Source organism: Salvelinus alpinus, chromosome 9, assembly GCF_045679555.1.
Source record: "Salvelinus alpinus chromosome 9, SLU_Salpinus.1, whole genome shotgun sequence".
Lineage (NCBI taxonomy): Eukaryota > Metazoa > Chordata > Actinopteri > Salmoniformes > Salmonidae > Salvelinus > Salvelinus alpinus.
The window spans coordinates 22002410-22027694 of NC_092094.1; the positions used below are offsets into that span (position 1 = coordinate 22002410).

Genomic DNA, 25285 nt, shown 5'->3' on the forward strand with positions numbered 1-25285 from the left:
TCCGTGACAGGGAGGGAAAAGCATTCATCCGTGTATACGGTAACAGAGTCTAGCTAGATATTATATTATACATTTCTAATTTTGTCAGAAAATCAATTTCATTGCAAGTTAAAGCGTACTGTTAGGTAGCTAGCTAACCTTAGCTGTCTGGCTCGCTAGCTAACGTTACGTGTATGATCTGTGTAGTAATATTATTCGTATCTCAGAGCCATTTGCATTGCTAGTTATAGCCTAATGTTAGCTAGCTAGCTAACATTGAACCTAGTAGTTGGTTAGCTTTAGCTATGTGTACATTCATGCAGGGGAGTAATGTTATTGGGATTGGTTCATTGTTTAGATAGCTAGCTAGTTACATGTCTAAACAAAAGACTCCACTATGCAAGTAAGCATTTCACTGTACCATTTACACCTTCTGTATCCTGTGCATGTAACAAATAAATGTAGATTTTATTTGATATAGTTTGTGTTTATCAGAGATGGTAATGTGAAGAAGAACATGACCTGCACAGATGTCAAATTAGGATATAACGTTAGGCCAATGAGACAGTGTCCAAGGTCTAAAATTCTCAGGTAGAACGCCCTGCTTTTGTATCATAGCCGGCCGTGACTGGGAGACCCATGAGGCGGTGCACAATTGGGCCGGCGTCATCCAGGATAGGCAAGGGTTTGGCTGGAAGGGATGTCCTTGACCCATCGCGCTCTAGCGACTCCTTGTGGTGGTCCGGGCGCCTACAAGCTGACTCCGGTCACCAGTTATACAGTGTTTCCTCCAACACATTGGTGCGGCTGGGTTCCGGGTTAAGCGAGCAGTGTGTCAAGAAGCAGTGCGGCTTGACAGGGTCGTGTTTCAGAGGACGCATGGCTCTCAACCTTCACCTCTCCCGAGTCCATATGGGAGTTACAGCGATAGGACAAAACTGTCACTACGAATTGGATATCATGAAATTTCCGAGAAAAAGGGGAAAAAGTACAAAATAAAATAATATACACTACCGTTCAAAAGTTTGGGATCATTTAGAAATGTCCCTGTTTTTGAAAGAAAAGCTAATTTTTTGTCCATTAAAATAACATCAAATTGATCAGAAAGACAGTGTAGACATTGTTAATGTTGTAAATGACTATTGTAGCTGGAAACGGCAGATCTTTTATGGAATATCTACGTAGGCGTACAGAGGCCCATTATCAGCAACCATCACTCCTGTGTTCCAATGGCACGTTGTGTTAGTTAATCCAAGTTTATCCTTTTAAAAGGCTAATTGATCATTAGAAAACCCTTTTGCAATTATGTTAGCACAGATGAAAACTGTTGTTCTGATTAATGAAGCAATAAAACTGGCCTTCTTTAGACTAGTTGAGTATCTGGAGCATCAGCATTAGTGGGTTCAATTACAGGCTCAAAATGGCCAGAAACAAATAACTTTCTTCTGAAACTCGTCAGTCTATTCTTGTTCTGAGAAATGAAGACTATTCTATGTGAAAAATTGCCAAGAAACTGAAGATCTCATACAAAGCTGTGTACTGAAGCAAGCTTCCAGAAAATTGGAACGGAAATGGCACCACACCAAACTAGAAGTCTTCCGACTGGCTTGGAAAGACCGTGCAGTATCGAAGAGCCCTCACTGCTGCTCGATCGTCCTATTTTTCCTACTTAATTGAGGAAAAAATGAACAATCCAAAATGTATTTTTGATACTGTCGCAAAGCTAACTAAAAAGCAGCATTCCCCAAGAGAGGATGGCTTTCACTTCAGCAGCGATAAATTCATGAACTTCTTTGAGGAAAAGATCATGATCATTAGAATGCAAATTACGGACTCCTCTTTAAATTTGCATATTCCTCCAAAGCTCAGTTGTCCTGAGTCGGCACAACTCTGCCAGGACCTTGGATCAAGGGAGACACTCAAGTGTTTTAGTACTCTTGACACAATGATGAAAATAATCATGGCCTCCAAACCTTCAAGCTGCATACTGGACCCTATTCCAACTAAACTACTGAAAGAGCTGCTTCCTGTGCTTGGCCCTCCTATGTTGAACATAATAAACGGCTCTCTATCCACCGGATGTGTACCAAACTCACTAAAAGTGGCAGTAATAAAGCCTCTCTTGAAAAAGCCAAACCTTGACCCAGAAAATATAAAAAACTATCAGCCTATATCGAATCTCCCATTCCTCTGATTTAAAAAAAAGCTGTTGCACTGCAACTCACTGCCTCCCTGAAGACAAACAATGTATACGAAACGCTTCAGTCTGGTTTTAGACCCCATCATAGCAGTGAGACTGAACTTGTGACGGTGGTAAATGACCTTTTAATGGCGTCAGACCGAGGCTCTGCATCTGTCCTCGTGCTCCTAGACCTTAGTGCTGCTTTTGATGCCATCGATCACCACATTCTTTTGGAGAGATTGGAAACCCAAATTGGTCTACACGGACAAGTTCTGGCCTGGTTTAGATCTTATCTGTCGGAAAGATATCAGTTTGTCTCTGTGGATGGTTTGTCCTCTGACAAATTACTGTAAATTTCAGTGTTCTTCAAGGTTTCGTTTTAGGACCACTATTGTTTTCACTATATATTTTCCCTCTTGGTGATGTCATTCTGAAACATAATGTTAACTTTCCCTGATATGTGGATGACACACAGCTGTACATTTCGATGAAACATGGTGAAGCCCCAAAATTGCCCTTGCTGGAAGCCTGTGTTTCAGACATAAGGAAGTGGATGGCTGCAAATGTTCTACTTTTAAACTCTGGAAAAAACAGAGATACTTGTTCTAGGTCCCAAGAAACAAAGATATCTTCTGTTGAATCTGACAATTAATCTTGATGGTTGTACAGTCGTCTCAAATAAAACTGTGAAGGACCTCGGCGTTACTCTGGACCCTGATCTCTCTTTTGACAAACATATCAAGACTGTTTCAAGAACAGCTTTTTTCAATCTACGTAACATTGCAAAAATCAGAAACTTTGTGTCCAAAAATGATGCAGAAAACTTAATCAATGCTCTTGTCACTTCTAGGTTAGACTACTGCAATGCTCTACTTTCCGGCTATCCGGATAAAGCACTAAATAAACTTCAGTTAGTGCTAAACACGGCTTCTAGAATCTTGACTAGAACCTAAGAATTTGATCATATTACTCCAGTTCTAGCCTCTCTACACTGGCTTCCTGTAAAGGCAAGGGCTGATTTCAAGGTTTTACTGCTAACCTACAAAGCATTACATGGGCTTGCTCCTACCTATCTTTCCGATTTGGTCCTGCCGTACATACCTACACGTACGCTACGGTCACAAAACGCAGGCCTCCTAACTGTCCCTAGAATTTCTAAGCAAACAGCTGGAGGCAGGGCTTTCTCCTATAGAGCTCCATTTTTATGGAATGGTCTGCCTACCCATGTGAGAGACACAGACTCGGTCTCAACCTTCAAGTCTTTATTGAAGACTCATCTCTTCAGTAGGTCCTATGATTGAGTGTAACCTGTCCCAGGAGTGTGAAGGTGAACGGAAAGGCACTGGAGCAACGAACCGCCCTTGCTGTCTCTGCCTGGCCGGTTCCCCTCTCTCCACTGGGATTCTCTGCCTCTAACCCTATTACAGGGGCTGAGTCACTTGCTTACTGGTGCTCTTCCATGCCGTCCCTAGGAGGGGTGCGTCACTTGAGTGGGTTGAGTCACTGACGTGATCTTCCGGTCTGGGTTGGCACCCCCCCTTGGGTTGTGCAATGGCGGAGATCTTTGTGGGCTATACTCGGCCTTGTCTCAGGATGGTAAGTTGGTGGTTGAAGATATCCCTCTAGTGGTGTGGGGGCTGTGCTTTGGCAAAGTGGGTGGGGTTATATCCTGCCTGTTTGGACCTGTCTGGGGGTATCGTCGGATGGGGCCACAGTGTCTCCCGACCCCTCCTGTCTCAGCCTACAGTATTTATGCTGCAGTAGTTTATGTGTCGGGGGCTAGGGTCAGTCTGTTATATTTGGAGTATATCTCCTGTCTTCTGGTGTCCTGTGTGAATTTAAGTATGCTCTCTCTAATTCTCTCTCTCTTTCTCTCTTTCTTTCTTTCTTTCTTTCTCTCTCTCTCTCTCTCTCAGAGGACCTGAGCCCTAGGGCCATGCCTCAGGACTACCTGGCCTGATGACTCCTTGCTGTCCCCAGTCCACATGGCTGTGCTGCTGCTCCAGTTTCAACTGTTCTGCCTGCGGCTATGGAACCCTGACATGTTCACCGGACGTGCTACCTGTCCCAGACCTGCTGTTTTCAACTCTCTAGAGACAGCAGGAGCAGTAGAGATACTCTGAATGATTGGCTATGAAAAGCCAACTGACATTTACTCCTGAGGTGCTGACCTGTTGCACCCTCGACAACCACTGTGATTATTATTATTTGACCCTGCTGGTCATCTATGAACATTTGAACATCTTGGCCATGTTCTGTTATAATCTCCACCCGGCACAGCCAGAAGAGGACTGGCCACCCCTCATAGTCTGGTCCCTCTCTAGGTTTCTTCCTAGGTTTTGGCCTTTCTAGGGAGTTTTTCCTAGCCACTGTGCTTCTACACCTGCATTGCTTGCTGTTTGGGGTTTTAGGCTGGGTTTCTGTACAGCACTTTGAGATATCAGCTGATGTAAGAAGGGCTTTGTAAATAAATTTGATTTGATTTGTTTTGATACTACTCCCTTCACAGAGCAGAGCAAACTGGCCCTAACCAGAATAGAAAGAGGAGTGGGAGGCCCCGGTGCACAACTGAGCAATAGGACAAGTACATATTATATATATATATATATAATATAATACATAATTCCCTGCTTTCATTTCATCACACTCACAACCGTAAGCTATTTTCTGTAATTAGTTCGCCATTAACTTGTAAATATTGATCTTGTTGTGAGTTTATTTCCCTGTAATAATGAATAAAATTAGCTGAAGTTAAGATTTTGTCAGCTATATGATATGGCCATTATTTGAACTTCACATTAACTAGCTAGCTAACAAGCTAGAAACGAAACAAAACATTGTTTAGAAAGTTTATTTTAGTTGCCTGGTTTGCGAGATTGACATAGAGTATACTAAATTCATTTTTAAATGGATGGGTATATTGGTGTTAAAATACACCAGTTATGCTATTTTGGACCACCAGGCTACTGATGTCATGCAGCCTGTCATTTTTGTGTTTATACTTTTTCATAACGACAATGACAAATTTGATGTTGGACGACAATAAAATGTTCATAATGTCACTGCGACAACTTTATACAGACATGTCGATAGACGTAGTATAAACCAGCCTTTAGTCTTGAAATCTTTTGTTGTTTTGTACACTACAGTACTCACTCTGTTTAGCACATGGCCTCACATGTGAATCCTTAAAAAGATGGGTGGGGTTAAGGCTTAAGATGGTGGGAATGATGCTGAATGGGTGTAGACAAAAAAAGAGCTCTCTAGTAAGTATACCAAAACATTCAAGGGACATTTTCTCAAAAGTGGGGTTACAAGTTTATCAACTTTCAAAGAATAATTACTTTTCCATTGTTCTGCAAGTGTACTGTATGATATACCATTTTCTAGCTCTGAGTCTCTACTTTTATCCAACATAAAAAACACAATTTCATATTTTGCTAAATAAGACCAAACGGAGCAGGTCGGTCACATATACCAAACTGGGAAAAAACAGACTGAAACAGGGAGGGATAAGTGAACTTAGAAACTCGTTTTTGTTACCCATTGCAAACCTTTTTGCTACGTTGTGCCCTAATAAATACAACCCAGCCCTCACCAGAGTTGGGCTGTTTGTTCCTCCCAGGTCGTGCTGACTCCATGCCGTCTTCAGACTGAACCTCCAGTAGGTAGGATCCCTGCGCCTCGCGGTCAAACACAGCCTCTGTATAAATGGAGCCCAGCTCTGGATCTACACGAAACAGACGGTGGTCCCCACTACTGTCACTCAAGAGGGAGTAGGTGATCTATAGGACCACGACAGAGTACAATTAATGACGGTTCCCAAATTAAGAAGTGAACACATTACAGAAATCTGATGAGTTCCTGATATGGATGCCTTATAGCATCATTCTATCACATCCTTGTGGTCACTGCAACCGATGGAAACGCCAACGATAAACGATGCTGTAGTAATCGTGAGTGCGGGAGAGTAATTGTTCTACGCATGAGTCACACGACTGTTCATAGAAACTAGAGTCACTGCAACATAATCCTTATATAAGTTCTCCTTCACAGTCGTATGGTCAAAGCCACACAGGCAGAATAACACACAGTCCCAACCACTTGACCACCACAGCTATGTGATATTAAGTTATGGATGGGTCAATGGATGTTGTGTTGTGCTGTGTTAGATGTTGCAATGTGCCACACCTGTCCATTGAAAGCCAGGTCCTTGTCTTGAGCAGACACCTGGAGGACCATGGTCCCCACCTTGGCTCCCTCCGTCACTGAAGCCTCATAGATGGAGGAGGTGAAGAATGGAACATTGTCGTTCACATCTAAGAGACAAGATTGAAAACATAATTATTTGAAGATTCATTTCAGCACCTAAACCCAGGACTCAAAATTAAACATTTTCATTGGTAGCACTGGTGCTCCCAACTTAAAAAAGTTAGGAGCACCACGGAATTTAGGAGCCCCAGAAAATAAGATATTTTAAATTGATAGAGATACAGCCTATATTGGCCCTATATGAATTCTAGCTAATCACATGTTGTGCCCTAGAACCTAATATGTAACTCTGTAAATACATTAAATTATTATAATAGCTAAAATGTTGATACTGTACGAATACCTGTCATTGAACTTAAAAAGTCATTTGTGGAATATCAGGTTTCTACATTGTGTAAAAGCACTATTTTCCTACTGAGACGCATTACATTGATGTCAGGTTGGTTTTGACTATATGCAAGATATCTGTCATTCATTCATTGATCTCCTGAAGAAGAAGCTATCCCTTTTTCTTTCTGTGCCCCCAAATGTTTGGATATACTGGTAAAGTTACCAGGGCCCAGTTTCCTGATAGCAATGGAATTTAGGCTTTGGAGTGTTTTAACAATGCAAATTTCCTATAAAGGCTGAAGGTGTAACATGCATTTCCCAAAACATGTGCCAATACTGATAGGTTCGAAAGAAAGGCAGCGCTGATCTCTGATCAGCTTTCTCCATTCAAATCTTACCTGAACATTATAATTATTTCACAACACTGATGACGGATCAGCTCATAGAGAGGCTGCAAATATTGAGGTGGCTTATTCAAATGCTTACCCAATAATAATGCACTTAATCACAGACTCATTTGGCACATCATTGCGCACATGTTGTTACACATCATGAAATATATTGAGGCAACAATTACAGACAGTGTAGCCTACAAATATAACTAAATTGACTGAACATTACATTTCAATATGACTTAATGTATGTAAATCCCAGTGGAGAGAGGGGAACCGGCCAGGCAGAGACAGCAAGGGCGGTTCGTTGCTCCAGTGCCTTTCCGTTCACCTTCACACTCCTGGGACAGGTTACACTCAATGTATTTTTTAATTTTTTTATTTCACCTTTATTTAACCAGGTAGGCTAGTTGAGAACAAGTTCTCATTTGCTACTGCGATCTGGCCAGGATAAAGCATAGCAATTCGACACATACAACAACACAGAGTTACACATGGAATAAACAAAACATACAGTCAATAATACAGTAGCAAAATATGTCTATATACAATGTGAGCAAATGAGGTGAGATAAGGGAGGTAAAGTAAAAAAAAAAGGCCATGGTGGCGAGGTAAATACAATATAGCAAGTAAAACACTGAAATGGTAGATTTGCAGTGGAAGAATGTGCAAAGTAGAAATAGAAATAATGGGGTGCAAAGGAGCAAAATAAATAAATAAATACAGTAGGGGAAGAGGTAGTTGTTTGGGCTAAATTATAGATAGGCCTATGTACAGGTGCAGTAATCTGTGAGCTGCTCTGACAGCTGGTGCTTAAAGCTAGTGAGGGAGATAAGTGTTTCCAGCTTCAGAGATTTTTGCAGTTCGTCCCAGTCATTGGCAGCAGAGAACTGGAAGGAAAGACGACCAAAGGAGGAATTGGCTTTGGGGGTGACCAGTGAAATATACCTGCTGGAGCGCGTGCTACGGGTGGGTGTTGCTATGGTGACCAGTGAGCTGAGATAAGGCGGGGCTTTACCTAGCAGAGACTTGTAGATAACCTGTAGCCAGTGGGTTTGGCGACGAGTATGAAGCGAGGGCCAACCAACGAGAGGGTACAGGTCGCAATGGTGGGTAGTGTATGGGGCTTTGGTGACAAAACGGATGGCACTGTGATAGACCGCATCCAGTTTGTTGAGTAGAGTGTTGGAGGCTATTTTATAGATGACATCACCGAAGTCGAGGAGCGGTAGGATGGTCAGTTTTACGAGGGTATGTTTGGCATCATGAGTGAAGGATGCTTTGTTGCAATGTAGGAAGCCAATTCTATATTTCATTTTGGATAGGAGATGCTTAATGTGAGTCTGGAAGGAGAGTTTACAGTCTAACCAGACACCTTTTTATGCTGTCAATTAGGTTAGTATTGTGGAGTAATCCATCCTCAGTTTTCTCCTATCACAGCCATTAAACTCTGTTCAGTATTTAAGCTTTTCACTGACTTTGTGCTAATGGATGTATACAATTACAGATTTCAAAGAATAATATTATATAATTATAGCTGAGAAAAAATTACGTATGAGTCATGGATCAATGTCAACAGAAGACAATAATGAATGCTTACAATTCACCCAGGGGCTGCTTTAACTTCCTCTGAAGTGACATTTTCACTTAGTCTCCCAGTGACATCAATTCATGACTCAGTAAAAAAAATTGACGTTAAGTGGAAGTTAGGATTTGCCCCCTAGTGATGGGGCATTTGCAGGGTGTCTGAGTTGAGACCTACCTGTTACGTTGACATAGACGGTGGTGAATGCAGCCAGAGGTACCGCTGCTAAGTTCTGAGCCCGCACCCTCAGGGAGAAACTGGGCGTGGTCTCGTAGTCCAGAGGCTCCGAAACCAGGATGGAGGCTGAGCCATCCTCGCGATTGGGCGACAGGTAGAAGCGCACGGGCATGTTAGTCTCCGGGACCACACCCTCCTCCAGGTTATAGGTCACCCTGGGGTCGCCTAGCAACGAGGTTGCTTTGATCATCTGACAAAAACAGAACGCAAATAATCTTTTGGTGGAGGTAAATACGACAAAAACATTCAATGTTATACAATCTTATACACTCCGGTATAATATTGAGGTCATTTGTTTGTGGAGCAACAATTAGCGCTCATTGTCCAGTCAATTAGTGCTTACTGATTAAATCAGAGCGTGCAACCGAAAATGTAATCAACAAAAAAAAGTAATGAACATTTCTGCAAAAAATGTACTAACATGTATGCAGCCAGCAAACCAAATAGCTAAAAAAAGGTACCCCCATATGCCATAATGAGATTGGCTTCCCATGCCACCCAGGCTGGTACCCGGACTGTTCCACGCACCACAATGGGGGTATCCCTGGCAGTGTTCTCTGGGATGACCACGCTGTAGCTGTCCTTCTCCCACTGCGGGGGCTGGTTCTTCACATTGGTAATGGTCACAGACATCTCTACAGATGTGCTGCGGTTCCCCCCGTCCGTGGCCATAATCTCCCGGGTGATGTAGGACCTCTGAAGTCAAAACAATAGCAAGAAAATATGATTCTGTCTGAAATACGGTTCATTTAGTTCATTAAGCCTGATATGGTCCAGTAAGTTTATGGCACTGTATTTTATACTGCTATATAGCTGTATCACCTGCACTGATCAATTCTACCGTGCTTGAGCAAGATGCTGGTTGACTGACTGGTTGACCGGCTGGATGACTGACCTGTGAAATGGGCTGGTTGACTGATATGTGATAAGGGCTTGTTGACTGATGGTAGACTGACCTGTGATATGGGCTGGTTGACTGAGTGGTTGACGTCTGGTTGACTGACCTGTGATATGGGCTGGTTGACGTACACCCAGCCGGTAACAGGGTTGACCCTCAGGTACTCAGGCTGCTCCTGGGATATGGAGTAGGTGACGGCAGCGTTGGTACCAAAGTCGTCGTCATGTGCTGCCACACGCAGGAAACTGGTGCCGATCATTGTGTCCTCTCTCAGAAAATCTGTGAGAGACAATAACAGACAAAATAATATGCTCAACACTCTGGAGCAAGGTCACGGTCGGTCACAGGCTGAATCAGTAGACCACAAATCAATTGTTTACATACTTAAGTGTGTTTATGTATGTTTACATCTTTATGTATGGCAATACAGTTAAAGACATAATGGCAACATGATGGATTATGATGAAAACTTGCACCAGAGAATAAAGTAAAAAGGAACTATGCATAACGTACATAAACCCTTTTCGAAAGCTTTGGTTAATAGTCTATATCATTAAAATGAATGATTAGTCTGCCATCAACCATACGTATTATTAATATTACAATCATATTATGTATTATCATATGTATACTACGACACTCACACTCGTAGCGCAGGTTCTCAAACTTGGGGCTGTTGTCATTCTGGTCCAGGATGAGGACATGGAGCTGACAGATCCCTATAAGGGGCTCCTCAGCCCAGTCTGTAGCCGTCACCGTGATAGAGTACTCTCTCTGACGCTCCCGGTCGAACCGCCGCGCTGTCACAATCACACCTGAGGACAGAGGTCAAAGGTCATGACTAGACCCCTTGAGTTTTCCTGTGGTAACTATGTGGCCATTAAATTGAGGAAAAACTCTGGGCACTAGTTTTAGCCTCAAATTTCAGTCCTTAAAACTTCTTGTCAATAGGGGGGCGCTGTTTTCACTTTGGAAAAAATCGTGCCCAATTTAAACGGCCTCGTACTCTATTCTAGATCATACAATATGCATATTATTATTACTATTGGATAGAAAACACTCTCAAGTTTCTAAAACTGTTTGAATTATATCTGTGAGTAAAACGGAACTCATTTGGCAGCAAACTTCCAGAAAGGAAGTGAAAAATCTGAAAATGGGGCTCTGTGTCAGTGCCTGCCTATTCAACTGGCTTATATTTATCGATATACATGCACTTCATACGCCTTCCACTAGATGTCAACAGGCAGTGGAAGGTGGAATGGGGTGTCTAGCTTGATCTGAGGTCGAACAAGAGCTTTTGGAGTGGCAGGTCAGCCATTTTGTCAGTTTTCCAAGGCGCGAGAAGTACCTCGACATTGCCTTCTGAAAAGCGTTCGGTTTACACGGCGAATATCTCCGGCTCTGATTTTATTTGATACATATTAGAAAAACATCATAAAGTAGGTTCTTTCACCCGAGTTTCATCAGTTTATTCAACGTTTATTGGGACTTTTGGAGTTTTCCGTTCTTTGCGCCAAGAGAGGGTGGGAATGTTAGTAACATTGGCTAGCATTGTGGTGCGAATTCGACAGAAGAAATGGACATTCTAAAACCAAACAATGATTTATTCTGGACCAAGGACTCCTTGTACAACATTCTGATGGAAGCTCAACAAAAGTAAGAAAACATTTATGATGTTATTTCGTATTTCTGTGTAAATTGTTGAGTCCTATTCTCCGCCGTTTTGGTGAGTGCTGTCTCACAATAACGCAAGCTGTATGTTATGGTAAAGTTATTTTTAAAAATCTAACACAGCGGTTGCATTAAGAACCAGTGTATCTTTCATTTGCCACACAACAAGTATTTTTATGTAAAGTTTATGATGAGTTCTTTGGTCAGATTAGGTGAGTGTCCAAAATATCTCTGGAGATTCTGGTGAATCGATGCTACGTATTCACAATGTATAATCAGGATTTGTAGCTCTAAATATGCACATTTTCGAACAAAACATAATTGTATTGTATAACATGATGTTATAAGACTGTCATCTGATGAATTTGTTCAAGGTTAGTGATTAATTTTATATCTTTTGCTGGTTTTTGCGATAGCTACCTTTTGCGGTGAATAAATGCGTTTGTGTGTTTGGCTATTGTGGTAAGCTAATATAATTCTATATTGTGTTTTCGCTGTAAAACACTTAAAAAATCGGAAATATTGGCTGGATTCACAAGATGTTTATCTTTCATTTGCTGTACACCATGTATTTTTCATAAATGTTTTATGATGAGTATTTAGGTATTTCACGTTGATCTCTGTAATTATTCTGGCTGCTTTGGTGATATTTTTGATGGTAGCTGCAATGTAAAACTATGATTTATACCTCAAATATGCACATTTTCGAACAAAACATAAATGTATTGTATAACATGTTATAAGACTGTGATCTGATGAAGTTGTTTCTTGGTTAGTGACTAATTTTATCTCTATTTGGTCGGTTTTGTGATAGCTACCTATGCGGTAGAAACATGGTGAAAATATGCGGTTGAGTCTTTGGCTATTGTGGTTAGCTAATATAAATACATATTGTGTTTTCGCTGTAAAACATTTAAAAAATCGGAAATGATGGCTGGATTCACAAGATGTTTATCTTTCATTTGCTGTATTGGACTTGTGATTTCATGAAAATTATATTATATGATATCCCTGTCCCGTTAGGCTAGGCTAGGCTATGCTAGTCAGCTTTTTTGATGAGGAGGATCCCGGCTCCGGGATGGGTATCACTGAAAGGTTAAGTTTTTATTTTTCACGGTCAGCTCATGTGGTCAGGAAAAACTCAAGGTCGTAGTCACGACTCAGGGTTAGAGTGGCTTGTTAATATAATAGCTCTATTTGTCATGACATTATTGATTAACATATTGTTCTACTTATCCTGAAACCATTTATAATTAATACAGTATATTGTTATACTACAAAACATGGTTACAGGACATAAATAAAGGTTAAGTATGAGGTGTAACACTTCATTTCAATGGGGCTCTTTGGATTATTGTACAGGTATAAGAGGTCATTTATCGGGCACAAGCATTATTCTTTTTTTTATGAAGAGTGTGAAGACTGCATGGGAATTGTAGATTCTGCTACATTTTTACCAGTTCTTTTTCAGGTCAGTTTCAGCTGCCATGTTGTAATCCCAATATGCTCACATCCTGCTTGGCTATGGCTACGGCTATGTCTATGGGGCTGTGACTATGGGTCTATGGGGCTGTGACTATAGGTCTATGGGGCTGTGACTATGGGTCTATGGGGCTGTGACTATAGGTCTATGGGGCTGTGACTATGGGTCTATGGGGCTGTGACTATGGGTCTATGGGGCTGTGACTATAGGTCTATGGGGCTGTGACTATGGGTCTATGGGGCTGTGACTATGGGTCTATGGGGCTGTGACTATAGGTCTATGGGGCTGTGACTATGGGTCTATGGGGCTGTGACTATGGGTCTATGGGGCTGTGACTATAGGTCTATGGGGCTGTGACTATAGGTCTATGGGGCTGTGACTATGGGTCTATGGGGCTGTGACTATGGGTCTATGGGGCTGTGACTATAGGTCTATGGGGCTGTGACTATGGGTCTATGGGGCTGTGACTATGGGTCTATGGGGCTGTGACTATGGGTCTATGGGGCTGTGACTATGGGTCTATGGGGCTGTGACTATAGGTCTATGGGGCTGTGACTATAGGTCTATGGGGCTGTGACTATGGGTCTATGGGGCTGTGACTATGGGTCTATGGGGCTGTGACTATGGGTCTATGGGGCTGTGACTATGGGTCTATGGGGCTGTGACTATGGGTCTATGGGGCTGTGACTATGGGTCTATGGGGCTGTGACTATGGGTCTATGGGGCTGTGACTATGGGTCTATGGGGCTGTGACTATGGGTCTATGGGGCTGTGACTATGGGTCTATGGGGCTGTGACTATGGGTCTATGGGGCTGTGACTATGGGTCTATGGGGCTGTGACTATGGGTCTATGGGGCTGTGACTATAGGTCTATGGGGCTGTGACTATGGGTCTATGGGGCTGTGACTATGGGTCTATGGGGCTGTGACTATAGGTCTATGGGGCTGTGACTATGGGTCTATGGGGCTGTGACTATAGGTCTATGGGGCTGTGACTATGGGTCTATGGGGCTGTGACTATAGGTCTATGGGGCTGTGACTATGGGTCTATGGGGCTGTGACTATAGGTCTATGGGGCTGTGACTATAGGTCTATGGGGCTGTGACTATGGGTCTATGGGGCTGTGACTATGGGTCTATGGGGCTGTGACTATGGGTCTATGGGGCTGTGACTATGGGTCTATGGGGCTGTGACTATGGGTCTATGGGGCTGTGACTATGGGTCTATGGGGCTGTGACTATGGGTCTATGGGGCTGTGACTATAGGTCTATGGGGCTGTGACTATGGGTCTATGGGGCTGTGACTATGGGTCTATGGGGCTGTGACTATAGGTCTATGGGGCTGTGACTATGGGTCTATGGGGCTGTGACTATAGGTCTATGGGGCTGTGACTATGGGTCTATGGGGCTGTGACTATAGGTCTATGGGGCTGTGACTATGGGTCTATGGGGCTGTGACTATGGGTCTATGGGGCTGTGACTATGGGTCTATGGGGCTGTGACTATGGGTCTATGGGGCTGTGACTATGGGTCTATGGGGCTGTGACTATAGGTCTATGGGGCTGTGACTATGGGTCTATGGGGCTGTGACTATAGGTCTATGGGGCTGTGACTATGGGTCTATGGGGCTGTGACTATAGGTCTATGGGGCTGTGACTATGGGTCTATGGGGCTGTGACTATAGGTCTATGGGGCTGTGACTATGGGTCTATGGGGCTGTGACTATAGGTCTATGGGGCTGTGACTATAGGTCTATGGGGCTGTGACTATGGGTCTATGGGGCTGTGACTATGGGTCTATGGGGCTGTGACTATGGGTCTATGGGGCTGTGACTATGGGTCTATGGGGCTGTGACTATAGGTCTATGGGGCTGTGACTATGGGTCTTTGGCTATCTCAACAAGTACCACCACGGCTAACTGGACTGTGGGATCCTTGCCGACTGTACCTACCTGTGTCAGGGTGGACTCTGAAGGCAGGTATGGCGCTGTCTCTGTGCATCAGGCCGTACTTGACCTTCCCATTGGCCCCCTCGTCTGCATCCACCGCGTGCACTTGTAATACGAAGGTCCCTGTGGGCTGGTTCTCCAACACGGACGCCTGCTCCCTGTACTGCTGACACTGAGGGAGTGTGTGTGTGTGTGTGTGTGTGTGTGTGTATGTGTGTGTGTGTGTGTGTGTGTGTGTGTGTGTGTGTGTGTGTGTGTGTGTGTGTGTGTGTGTGTGTGTGTGTGTGTGTGTGTGTGTGTGTGTGTGTGTGAATGAGAGAGAGAGAGAGAGAGAGAGAGAGAGAGAGAGAGAGAGAGAGAGAGAGAGAGAGAGAGAGAGAGAAAGGGGGAAGAATAAGTTGAAACTGATAGTTATAAACTACTCAATAGTCTATGTCTACTTTTGTACAGTACACATGATAGGACGGAGAATAGAGCAATGATATTCCTTTATTTGAAGGTCCACCACCGCATCAAACCTCAGCTAAACATTGCAACGCCCACCCTGTCTTTCCCTGGTATCCTGTTTACTTTATCCCTCAATGAGTCTGCCCCAGAGAGACCTCTGTTTAATTAACACACATACAAGTCAAATACTCTCTCAGAGTACCGTTATTGGACCAATAGTTACATTGCCTAATATAAAGCACCCCCTGACGCCCCACAGAGAGAGAGAAAGAGAGAGAGAGAGAGAGAGAGAGAGAGGGAGCGGGAGTGAGGGAGAAGAGCCAATATGCCCCACAGTAAACTATACATATTAGCAATATCAATGTCAAAGTATTAAAATATGAATCATAAAAAGCAAGGTCATTTTCAACATCAGGCCCGGGCTCTGGTTATTCAGGCATAAATATATATTTAGAAATATCAACTCGACACCTTCCAGCCATCCGCTGGACCGCATAGCTTCATGGACTTTATGAACACTTCTCAGACCTAATTAAGGAGGAAGTTAATTTGACACGTATAGTATATCATGATGATACAGTACTTTTTTCATCAATTAATTCAAATCCCTGTGGAATACCTAAAGATAGCATGGGTGGACGGCTGGACACACTAATCAGAGCTCTGGGGGAAACATAAGGGGATACTGTAGGGAGACAGGGGAAGTGAGAGAGAGTGAGAGAGAAAGACGGACGGTCAGACAGACAGACAGACTAAGACATTGAAGGCTACCTAGAAGACAATGTTTTTACTACTACTGTTGTGCTACTGTGTATATAAAGGATTCATCCACAAGGCTTTTTTCTCACCTTCTCAAAGATGGGTTTGTTGTTGTTGACATCATCAACGCCCACTATGACCCAGGCGGTGGCAGAGAGTGGGTGTGGCCCCCCGGAGGCGTTGTCGTCTGTAGCTGTTACATTGAGGACGTACTCCAGGCCCTGGAGTTTGGGAGCGGGGGTGAAGCGCAGACGGATCAACCCTAAAAAGATGAGAGACCAGAGTACCATTACAACCTTAGCAAAGGACCCCACCTACTGTTGGGGGTATTAAAAAGTTACTTTTCAGTTTTGCTGCAGCCAGGTACATTGTAAATGTGACTTACTATCTCACAGGGTGATGCCAAACAACACCCTCTAACCATAACTCATGTATTGAAATACATCTCTTAAATATACCCCTGATGGTGCAGTTACATCCATTTTTAATCACATGTTTTTCTATTGCATTTCAGAACAGATCAACTTTTGAATGCCCCCAACTGTACTGTCACCCTGCTCAGCTGGGAAAAGGTTCTCATTCCCAAGGCTAGAAACCAGGCTGCACGCATGCACGTTTGATTATTCTCCCCTTGTCTTGCTTTTGCATAACAGGAAGGATGAAATAACAGATGAGAGGAGAACAGCATCTGAGTCAACTGTTCTCTCTGTCAACACCAACATCAAGAGAGAGAGAGAGAGAGAGAGAGAGAGAGAGAGAGAGAGAGAGAGAGAGAGAGAGAGAGAGAGAGAGAGAGAGAGAGAGAGAGAGAGAGAGAGAGCACAGGACTTTTTGCTCTTGTTGTGGTATAACTCATCTCTCACTGTTCCTCCTGATTAAAGACAACAAGCATGCACCCAAATGGGGCAGGTGTTCTTTCACTCCACTCGTTCCGACTGTAGACTACTTAATTCTCTCTCATTGTCTGTGGAGAAAGAGGTCTCTGCTTATACAGACAATGCATGTTAATCGAAAATGTCTAGACACAAAACTATTAATGATATAATATATTTCTCCGGTCTCATGTTGTTTTTTTCCATACTGTATGTTTCCACCAAAAAGCTGTTATAAATTCAACAACAAAGAAAATAAAAAAAGAAGACAAAAAAAGACACATTGATGTTCTGGTCTACCCTATTTAAAGCGCTCGCTTGAAATAACAGAATGCATAATTTCAATAAGACACAACTGTGATGGCTCCCTGGCTATCTGTTCTCATATTAACCTACAGCTGCCTGCCTTTGGCATAATCTTTAAGATCAATGAGAAAGGGAGGACAGAGGAGAGGAGTAAAGAGGAGTAAACTCCAAGATGGGGGCTGGCAGTGTAGAAGCTGTAGATTGTGAGCTATGATTGAGCAACTCATGTGAAATTGAATTGAAAGGGTTGGTTGACAAATGTCACCAAGTCTGACAAATGTCCTGCTGGTTACGGATCAGAGGGTGAATAAAGAATGACAGATTGCACAGCCACAAAATACAGAGTACTCAGCAGAGAACTATTTTCTATATGAGAGAATAAACTACCCTGAACAAAAATATTAACGCAACATCAAATCAAATACATTGTATTGTCACATGCGCCGAATATAACTGGTTGGACGTACTGCCAAATTCTCTAAAATGACATTGGAGGAGGCTTATGGTAGAGAAATTAACATTAAATTCTCTGGCAACAGCTCATTGTGTTGTGTGACAAAACGGCACATTTTAGTGGCCTTTTATTTTCCCCAGCACAAGGTGCACCTGTGTAATGATGATGCTGTTTAATCAGCTTCTTGATATACCACACCTGTCAGTATGATGGATTATCTTGGCAAAGGAGAAATGCTCACTAACAGGGATGTTAACAAATTTGTGCACAACATTTGAAAGAAATTAGCTTTTTGTGCATATGGAAAATGTGTGTGTTCTTTTATTTTAGCTCATAAAACATGGGACCAGCACTTTACATGTTGTGTTTATATTTATGTTCAGTATATGTTGGGGGAACAAATGAAAATCCCTGGAAATACAGTAATGTAGTTCTTTATATTTATGACTTAATGACAGACTGCGCTTCTATTGAAATTGCTGCATTTTCATCAACCTTTAGTGTCAAAAGTATTGACACAGCATAAAATAAGTACAAATCATTCCACACACAACATAGGGCTCATTCTGTTAATAAGCAAGGACACGTATGGGCAAGAATTATACCTGTATATTAGGAGTGCTATGAAAGCCCAAGGAGAAAATGTAAAATGTAAATCATAAAATAACAAAGTAAGTGTCACCTTTCTGGCTGTCGATGACAAAGTTGCCCTCCTCGTTGCCAGCTGTAATTGAGTACACTATTCCATCACCATCCGGGTCCTTAGCCAGTACCGTGGCAACGAGTGTGTTGGGGCCTGCATCCTCGGAGACAAAGGTCCGATAGCTGCTGAGGGATAGGAGAAAATCATTATGTGTACAAAAACAATACAGACAATAGCACACAGGCCTGATTGCACAAACACATCAGATCAAATCAAATATAGTTTGTCACATGCACCAAATACAACAGGTGTAGACCATACCGTGAAATGCTAACTTACATGCCCTTAGTCAACAATGCAGTTCATGAAATAGAGTTGAGAAAATATTTACAAAATAAACTAAAGTAAAAAAATAGATAAAAAGTAACACAATAAAATAACAATAATGAGGCTATATACAGGGGGTACCGAGTCATTGTGCGGGGGTACAGGTTAGTTGAGGTAATTTGTACATGTAGGTGTAGGTGTAGGTGTAGGTAACACAGCAACAGCTAACACAGCTGTTGCTGTGTTAGCTGACTAGCTGCTGTTATCTCACCTGTTGTTTTAGCTAGCTCTCCCAATCAAGACCTGCAATCACTTTATGCCTTACTGTATGTCTCTCTCAAATATCAATATGCCTTGTATACTGTTGTTCAGGCTAGTTATCATTGTTTTGGTTTGCAATGGACCCCGTAGTTCCACTCTCCGTACCTCTGATACCTCCTTTGTCCCACCTCCCACACATGCGGTGACCTCACCCATTGAGACCAGCATGTCCAGAGATACAACCTCTCTTATCATCACCCAGTGCCTGGGCTTGCCTCCGCTGTACCCGTGCCCCACCATACCCCTGTCTGCACATTATGCCCAGAATCTATTCTACCACGCCCATAAATCTGCTCCTTTTATTCCTTGTCCCCAACGCTCTAGGCGACCAGTTTTGATAGCCTTTAGCCGCACCCTCATCCTACTACTCCTCTGTTCCTCGGGTGATGTGGAGGTAAACCCAGGCCCTGCATGTCCCCAGGCACCCTCATTTGTTGACTTCTGTGATCGAAAAAGCCTTGGCCTCATGCATGTCAACATCAGAAGCCTCCTCCCTAAGTTTGTCTTACTCACCGATTTAGCACACTCTGCCAACCCTGATGTCCTTGCCGTGTCTGAATCCTGGCTTAGGAAGGCCACCAAAAATTCTGAGATTTCCATACCCAACTATAACACTTTCCATCAAGATAGAACTGCCAAAGGGGGAGGAGTTGCAATCTACTGCAGAGATAGCCTGCAAAGTTCTGTCATACTTTCCAGGTCTATGCCCAAACAGTTCAAACTTCTAATTTTAAAAATTAATCTCTCCAGAAATAAGTCTCTCACTGTTGCCGCCTGCTACCGACCCCCCTCAGCTCCCAGCTGTGCCCTGGACACCATCTGTGAATTGATCGCTCCCCATCTAGCTTCAGAGTTTGTTCTGTTAGGTGACCTAAACTGGGATATGCTTAACACCCCGGCAGTCCTACAATCTAAGCTAGATGCCCTCAATCTCACACAAATCATCAAGGAACCCACCAGGTACAACCCTAAATCCGTAAACATGGGCACCCTAATAGACATTATCCTGACCAACTTGCCCTCCAAATACACCTCTGCTGTCTTCAATCAAGATCTCAGCGATCACTGCCTCATTGCCTGTATCCGCTACGGGTCCGCGGTCAAACGACCACCCCTCATCACTGTCAAACGCTCCCTAAAACACTTCTGCGAGCAGGCCTTTCTAATCGACCTGGCCCGGGTACCCTGGAAGGATATTGACCTCATCCCGTCAGTTGAGGATGGCTGGTCATTCTTTAAAAGTTACTTCCTCACCATATTAGACAAGCATGCTCCGTTCAAAAAATGCAGAACTAAGAACAGATATAGCCCTTGGTTCACTCCAGACCTGACTGCCCTCGACCAGCACAAAAACATCCTGTGGCGAACTGCAATAGCCTGTAGCTCTAACTCCAAAAAGTTCTGGGATACTGTAAAGTCCATGGAGAACAAGAGCACCTCCTCCCAGCTGCCCACTGCACTGAGGCTAGGTAACACGGTCACCACCGATAAATCCGTGATAATCGAAAACTTCAACAAGCATTTCTCAACGGCTGGCCATGCCTTCCTCCTGGCGACTCCAACCTTGGCCAACAGCCCCCCCCCCCCCCCCCCCGCCCGCGGTCATCCCCCTCTTCAAAGGGGGAGACACCCTGGACCCAAACTGTTACAGACCTATATCCATCCTGCCCTGCCTATCTAAGGTCTTCGAAAGCCAAGTCAACAAACAGATCACTGACCATCTCGAATCCCACCGTACTTTCTCCGCTGTGCAATCCGGTTTCCGAGCCGGTCACGGGTGCACCTCAGCCACGCTCAAGGTACTAAACGATATCATAACCGCCATCGATAAAAGACAGTACTGTGCAGCCGTCTTCATCGACCTGGCCAAGGCTTTCGACTCTGTCAGTCACCATATTCTTATCGGCAGACTCAGTAGCCTCGGTTTTTCTAATGACTGCCTTGCCTGGTTCACCAACTACTTTGCAGACAGAGCTCAGTGTGTCAAATCGGAGGGCATGCTGTCCGGTCCTCTGGCAGTCTCTATGGCGGTACCTCAGGGTTCAATTCTCGGGCCGACTCTTTTCTCTGTATATATCAATGATGTTGCTCTTGCTGCGGGCGATTCCCTGATCCACCTCTACGCAGACGACGCCATTCTGTATACTTCTGGCCCTTCCTTGGACATTGTGCTATCTAACCTCCAAACGAGCTTCAATGCCATACACCACTCCTTCCGTGGCCTCCAACTGCTCTTAAACGCTAGTAAAACCAAATGCATGCTTTTCAACCGTTCGCTGCCTGCACCCGCACGCCCGACTAGCATCACCACCCTGGACGGTTCCGACCTAGAATATGTGGACATCTATAAGTACCTAGGTGTCTGGCTAGACTGCAAACTCTCCTTCCAGACTCATATCAAACATCTCCAATCCAAAATCAAATCTAGAGTCGGCTTTCTATTTCGCAACAAAGCCTCCTTCACTCACGCCGCCAAACTTACCCTAGTAAAACTGACTATCCTACCGATCCTCGACTTCGGCGATGTCATCTACAAAATAGCTTCCAATACTCTACTCAGCAAACTGGATGCAGTTTATCACAGTGCCATCCGTTTTGTTACTAAAGCACCTTATACGACCCACCACTGCGACCTGTATGCCCTAGTCGGCTGGCCCTCGCTACATGTTCGTCGTCAGACCCACTGGCTCCAGGTCATCTACAAGGCTATGCTAGGTAAAGTGCCGCCTTATCTCAGTTCACTGGTCACGATGGCTACACCCACCCGTAGCACGCGCCCCAGCAGGTGTATCTCACTGATCATCCCTAAAGCCAAAACCTCATTTGGACGCCTTTCCTTCCAGTTCTCTGCAGCCTGCGACTGGAACGAATTGCAAAAAATCTCTGAAGTTGGAGACTTTTATCTCCCTCAACAACTTTAAACATCTGCTATCCGAGCAGCTAACCGATCGCTGCAGCTGTACATAGTCCATCGGTATATAGCTCACCCAATTTAACTACCTCACCCCCCACACTGCTTTTATTTATTTACTTTTCTGCTCTTTTGCACACCAGTATCTCTACTTGCACATGATCATCTGATGATTTATCACTCCAGTGTTAATCTGCTAAATTGTAATTATTCGATTTATTGCCTACCTCCTCATGCCTTTTGCACACATTGTATATAGATTCTCTTTTTTTCTACCATGTTATTGACTTGTTTATTGTTTTGCTCCATGTGTAACTCTGTGTTGTTGTCTGTTCACACTGCTATGCTTTATCTTGGCCAGGTCGCAGTTGCAAATGAGAACTTGTTCTCAACTAGCCTACCTGGTTAAATAAAGGTGAAATAAAAAAAATAAAAAAATAAAAAGGGGTAAAGTGACTATACGTAGATAATAAACCACGAGTAGCAGCAGTGTAAAAACAAAGAGCGGGGGGGGGGGGGGGGTCAATGTAAATAGTCCAGTTGGCCATGTGATTAATTGTTCAGCAGTCTTATGGCTTGGGGGTAGAAGCTGTTAAGGAGCCTTTTGGACCTAGACTTGGTGCTCCAGTACCGCTTCCCGTGCGGTAGCAGAGAGAACAGTCTATGACTTGGGTGACTGGAGTCTTTGACAATTTCTTGGGCCTCTGACACTGCCTAGTATATACTGTAGGTCCTGGATGTCAGGAAGCTTGGCCCCAGTGAAGTACTGGGCCGTACGCACTACCATCTGTAGCGCCTTACGGTCAGATGCCGAGCAGTTGCCATACCAGGCGGTGATGCAACCGGTCAGGATTTTCTCCATGGTGCAGCTGTAGAACTTTTTGAGGATCTGGGGACCCATGCCAAATCTTTTCAGTCTCCTGAGGGGGAAAAGGTGTTGTCGTGCCCTCATCACGACTGTCTTGGTGTGTTTGGACCATGATAGTTTGTTGGTGATGTGGACACCAAGGAACTTGAAACTCTCGACCCGCCTCAATCCAGCCCTGTAGATGTTAATGGCAACCTGTTCGGCCCTCCTTTTCTTGTTGTCCATGATCAGCTCCTTTGTCGTATTCACATTGAGGGAGAGGTTGTTGTTCTGGCCCCACACTGCCAGGTCTCTGACCTCCTCCCTATAGGCTGTCTCATCGTTGCCTACCACTGTTGTGTCATCAGCAAACTTAATGATGGTGTTGGAGTCATGCTTGGCCACGCAGCCGTGTGTGAACAGGGAGTACAGGAGGGGACAAAGAATGCACCCTTGAGGGGCCCCTGTGTTGAGGATCTGCGTGGCAGATGTGTTGTTGCCTACCCTTACCATCTGGGGGCGCCCCGTCAGGAAGTCCAGGATCCAGTTACAGACTGAGGTCTTTAGTCCCAGGGTCCTTAGCTTAGTGATGAGCTTTGTGGGCACTATGGTGTTGAACGCTGAGCTGTAGTCAATGAACAGCATTCTCACATAGGTGTTCCTTTTGTCCAGGTGGGAAAGGGCCGTGTGGACTGCGATTGAGATTGAGTCAACTGTCAATCTGTTGGGGCGGTATGCAAATTGGAGTGGGTCTAGGGTTTCTGTGATGATGTGGTTGATATGAGTCATGACCAGACTTTCAAAGCACTTCATGGCTACCGACGTGAGTGCTACGCGGCGGTAGTCATTTAGGCAGGTTACCTTCGCTCTCTTGGGCACAGGGATAATGGTGGTCTGCTTGAAACATGTAGGTATTACAGACTCGGTCAGGGAGAGGTTGAAAATGTCAGTGGAGACACTTGCCAGTTGGTCCACGCATGTTCTGAGTATATGTCCTAATAATCCGTCTGGCGCCGCGGTCTTGTGAATGTTGACCTGTTTAAAGGTCTTACTCACATCGGCTACGGAGAGCGTGATCACACAGTTGTCCAGAACAGCTGGTGCTCTCATGCATGCTTCAGTGTTGCTTGCCTCGAAGTGAGCATAAAAGGCATTTAGCTCGTCTGGTACACTAGGCTCACGTCACTGAGCAGCTCGCAGCTGGGTTTCCCTTTGTAGTCCGTAATAGTTTGCGAGCCCTGCCACATCCGACAAGTGTCAGAGCCGTTGAGGGCATGGTGGGATTTCTTATAAGCGTCCGGATTAGTGTCCCACTCCTCTCCCCTTTAGCTCAGTGTGGATGTTGCCAGTAATCCATGACTTCTGGTTGGGATATGTAGGCACGGTCACTATGGGGACGAAGTCGTCGATTAACTTATTGATGATGCCAGTGACTGAGGTGGTATACACCTCAATGCCATTGGATGAATCACATAACATATTCCAGTCTGTGCTAGCAAAACAGTCCTGTAGCATAGCATCCACGTCATCTGACCACTTCCGTATTGAGTGAGTCACGAGTACTTCCTGCTTTAGTTTTTGCTTGTAAGTAGGAATCAGGAGGATAGAATTATGGTCAGGTTTGCCAAATGGAGGGCGAGGGAGAGCATTGTATGCGTCTCTGTGTGTGGAGTAAAGATGATCGAGAGTTTTTTTCCCTCTGGTAGCACATGTGACATGCTCGTAGAAATTAGGTAAAACGGATTTAAGTTTCCCTGTATTAAAGTCCCCGGCCACTAGGAGCACCGCTTCTGGGTGAGCATTTTCTTGTTTGCTTATGGCCTTATACATCTCGTTGAGTGCGGTCTTAGTGCCAGGGATCGGTCTGTGGTGGTAAATAGACGGCTACGAATAATATAGATGAAAACTCTCTTGGTAGATAGCATGGTCTACAGCTTATCATGAGATAGTCTACCTCAGGCGAGCAATACCTCGAGACTTCTTTAATATTAGACATCGCGCATCAGCTGTTATTGACAAATAGACACACCAGACGTAGCTGTTCTATCCTGCTGATGCACGGGAAAGCCTGCCAGCTCTATATTATCCGTGTCGTCATTCAGCCACAACTCAGTGAAACATAAGATATTACCGTTTGAAATGTCCCGTTGGTAGGATAATCTTCAAAAATGTCTGTCTGTGTGTGGAGATGCACGCACGCATGCACACACACACACACACACACACACACACACACACACACACACACACACACACACACACACACACACACACACACACACACACACACACACACACACACACACACACACACACACACACACACACACACACACACACACACACACACACACACACACACACACACACACACAGACCGTGTACTGTACAGACTGTATCAAGCACATAGTCAAAGAATCAG

At 44.2% G+C, this 25285-nt stretch overlaps 1 protein-coding gene across 1 annotated transcript in view; it reads right to left on the bottom strand.

The window, feature by feature from the left end:
• LOC139584495 (neural-cadherin-like) overlaps nt 1-25285 on the bottom strand; it is a 120675-nt gene that overhangs the window by 63070 nt on the left and 32320 nt on the right. The window contains exons 7-15 of the mRNA XM_071416435.1: nt 18497-18639; nt 16272-16444; nt 14980-15148; nt 10520-10690; nt 9982-10154; nt 9506-9673; nt 8918-9167; nt 6353-6480; nt 5760-5946 (exon numbers count right to left, since the gene is read on the bottom strand). Coding sequence (XP_071272536.1) covers nt 5760-5946; nt 6353-6480; nt 8918-9167; nt 9506-9673; nt 9982-10154; nt 10520-10690; nt 14980-15148; nt 16272-16444; nt 18497-18639 — 1562 coding nt within the window. The remainder of the gene's footprint in view (nt 1-5759; nt 5947-6352; nt 6481-8917; nt 9168-9505; nt 9674-9981; nt 10155-10519; nt 10691-14979; nt 15149-16271; nt 16445-18496; nt 18640-25285) is intronic.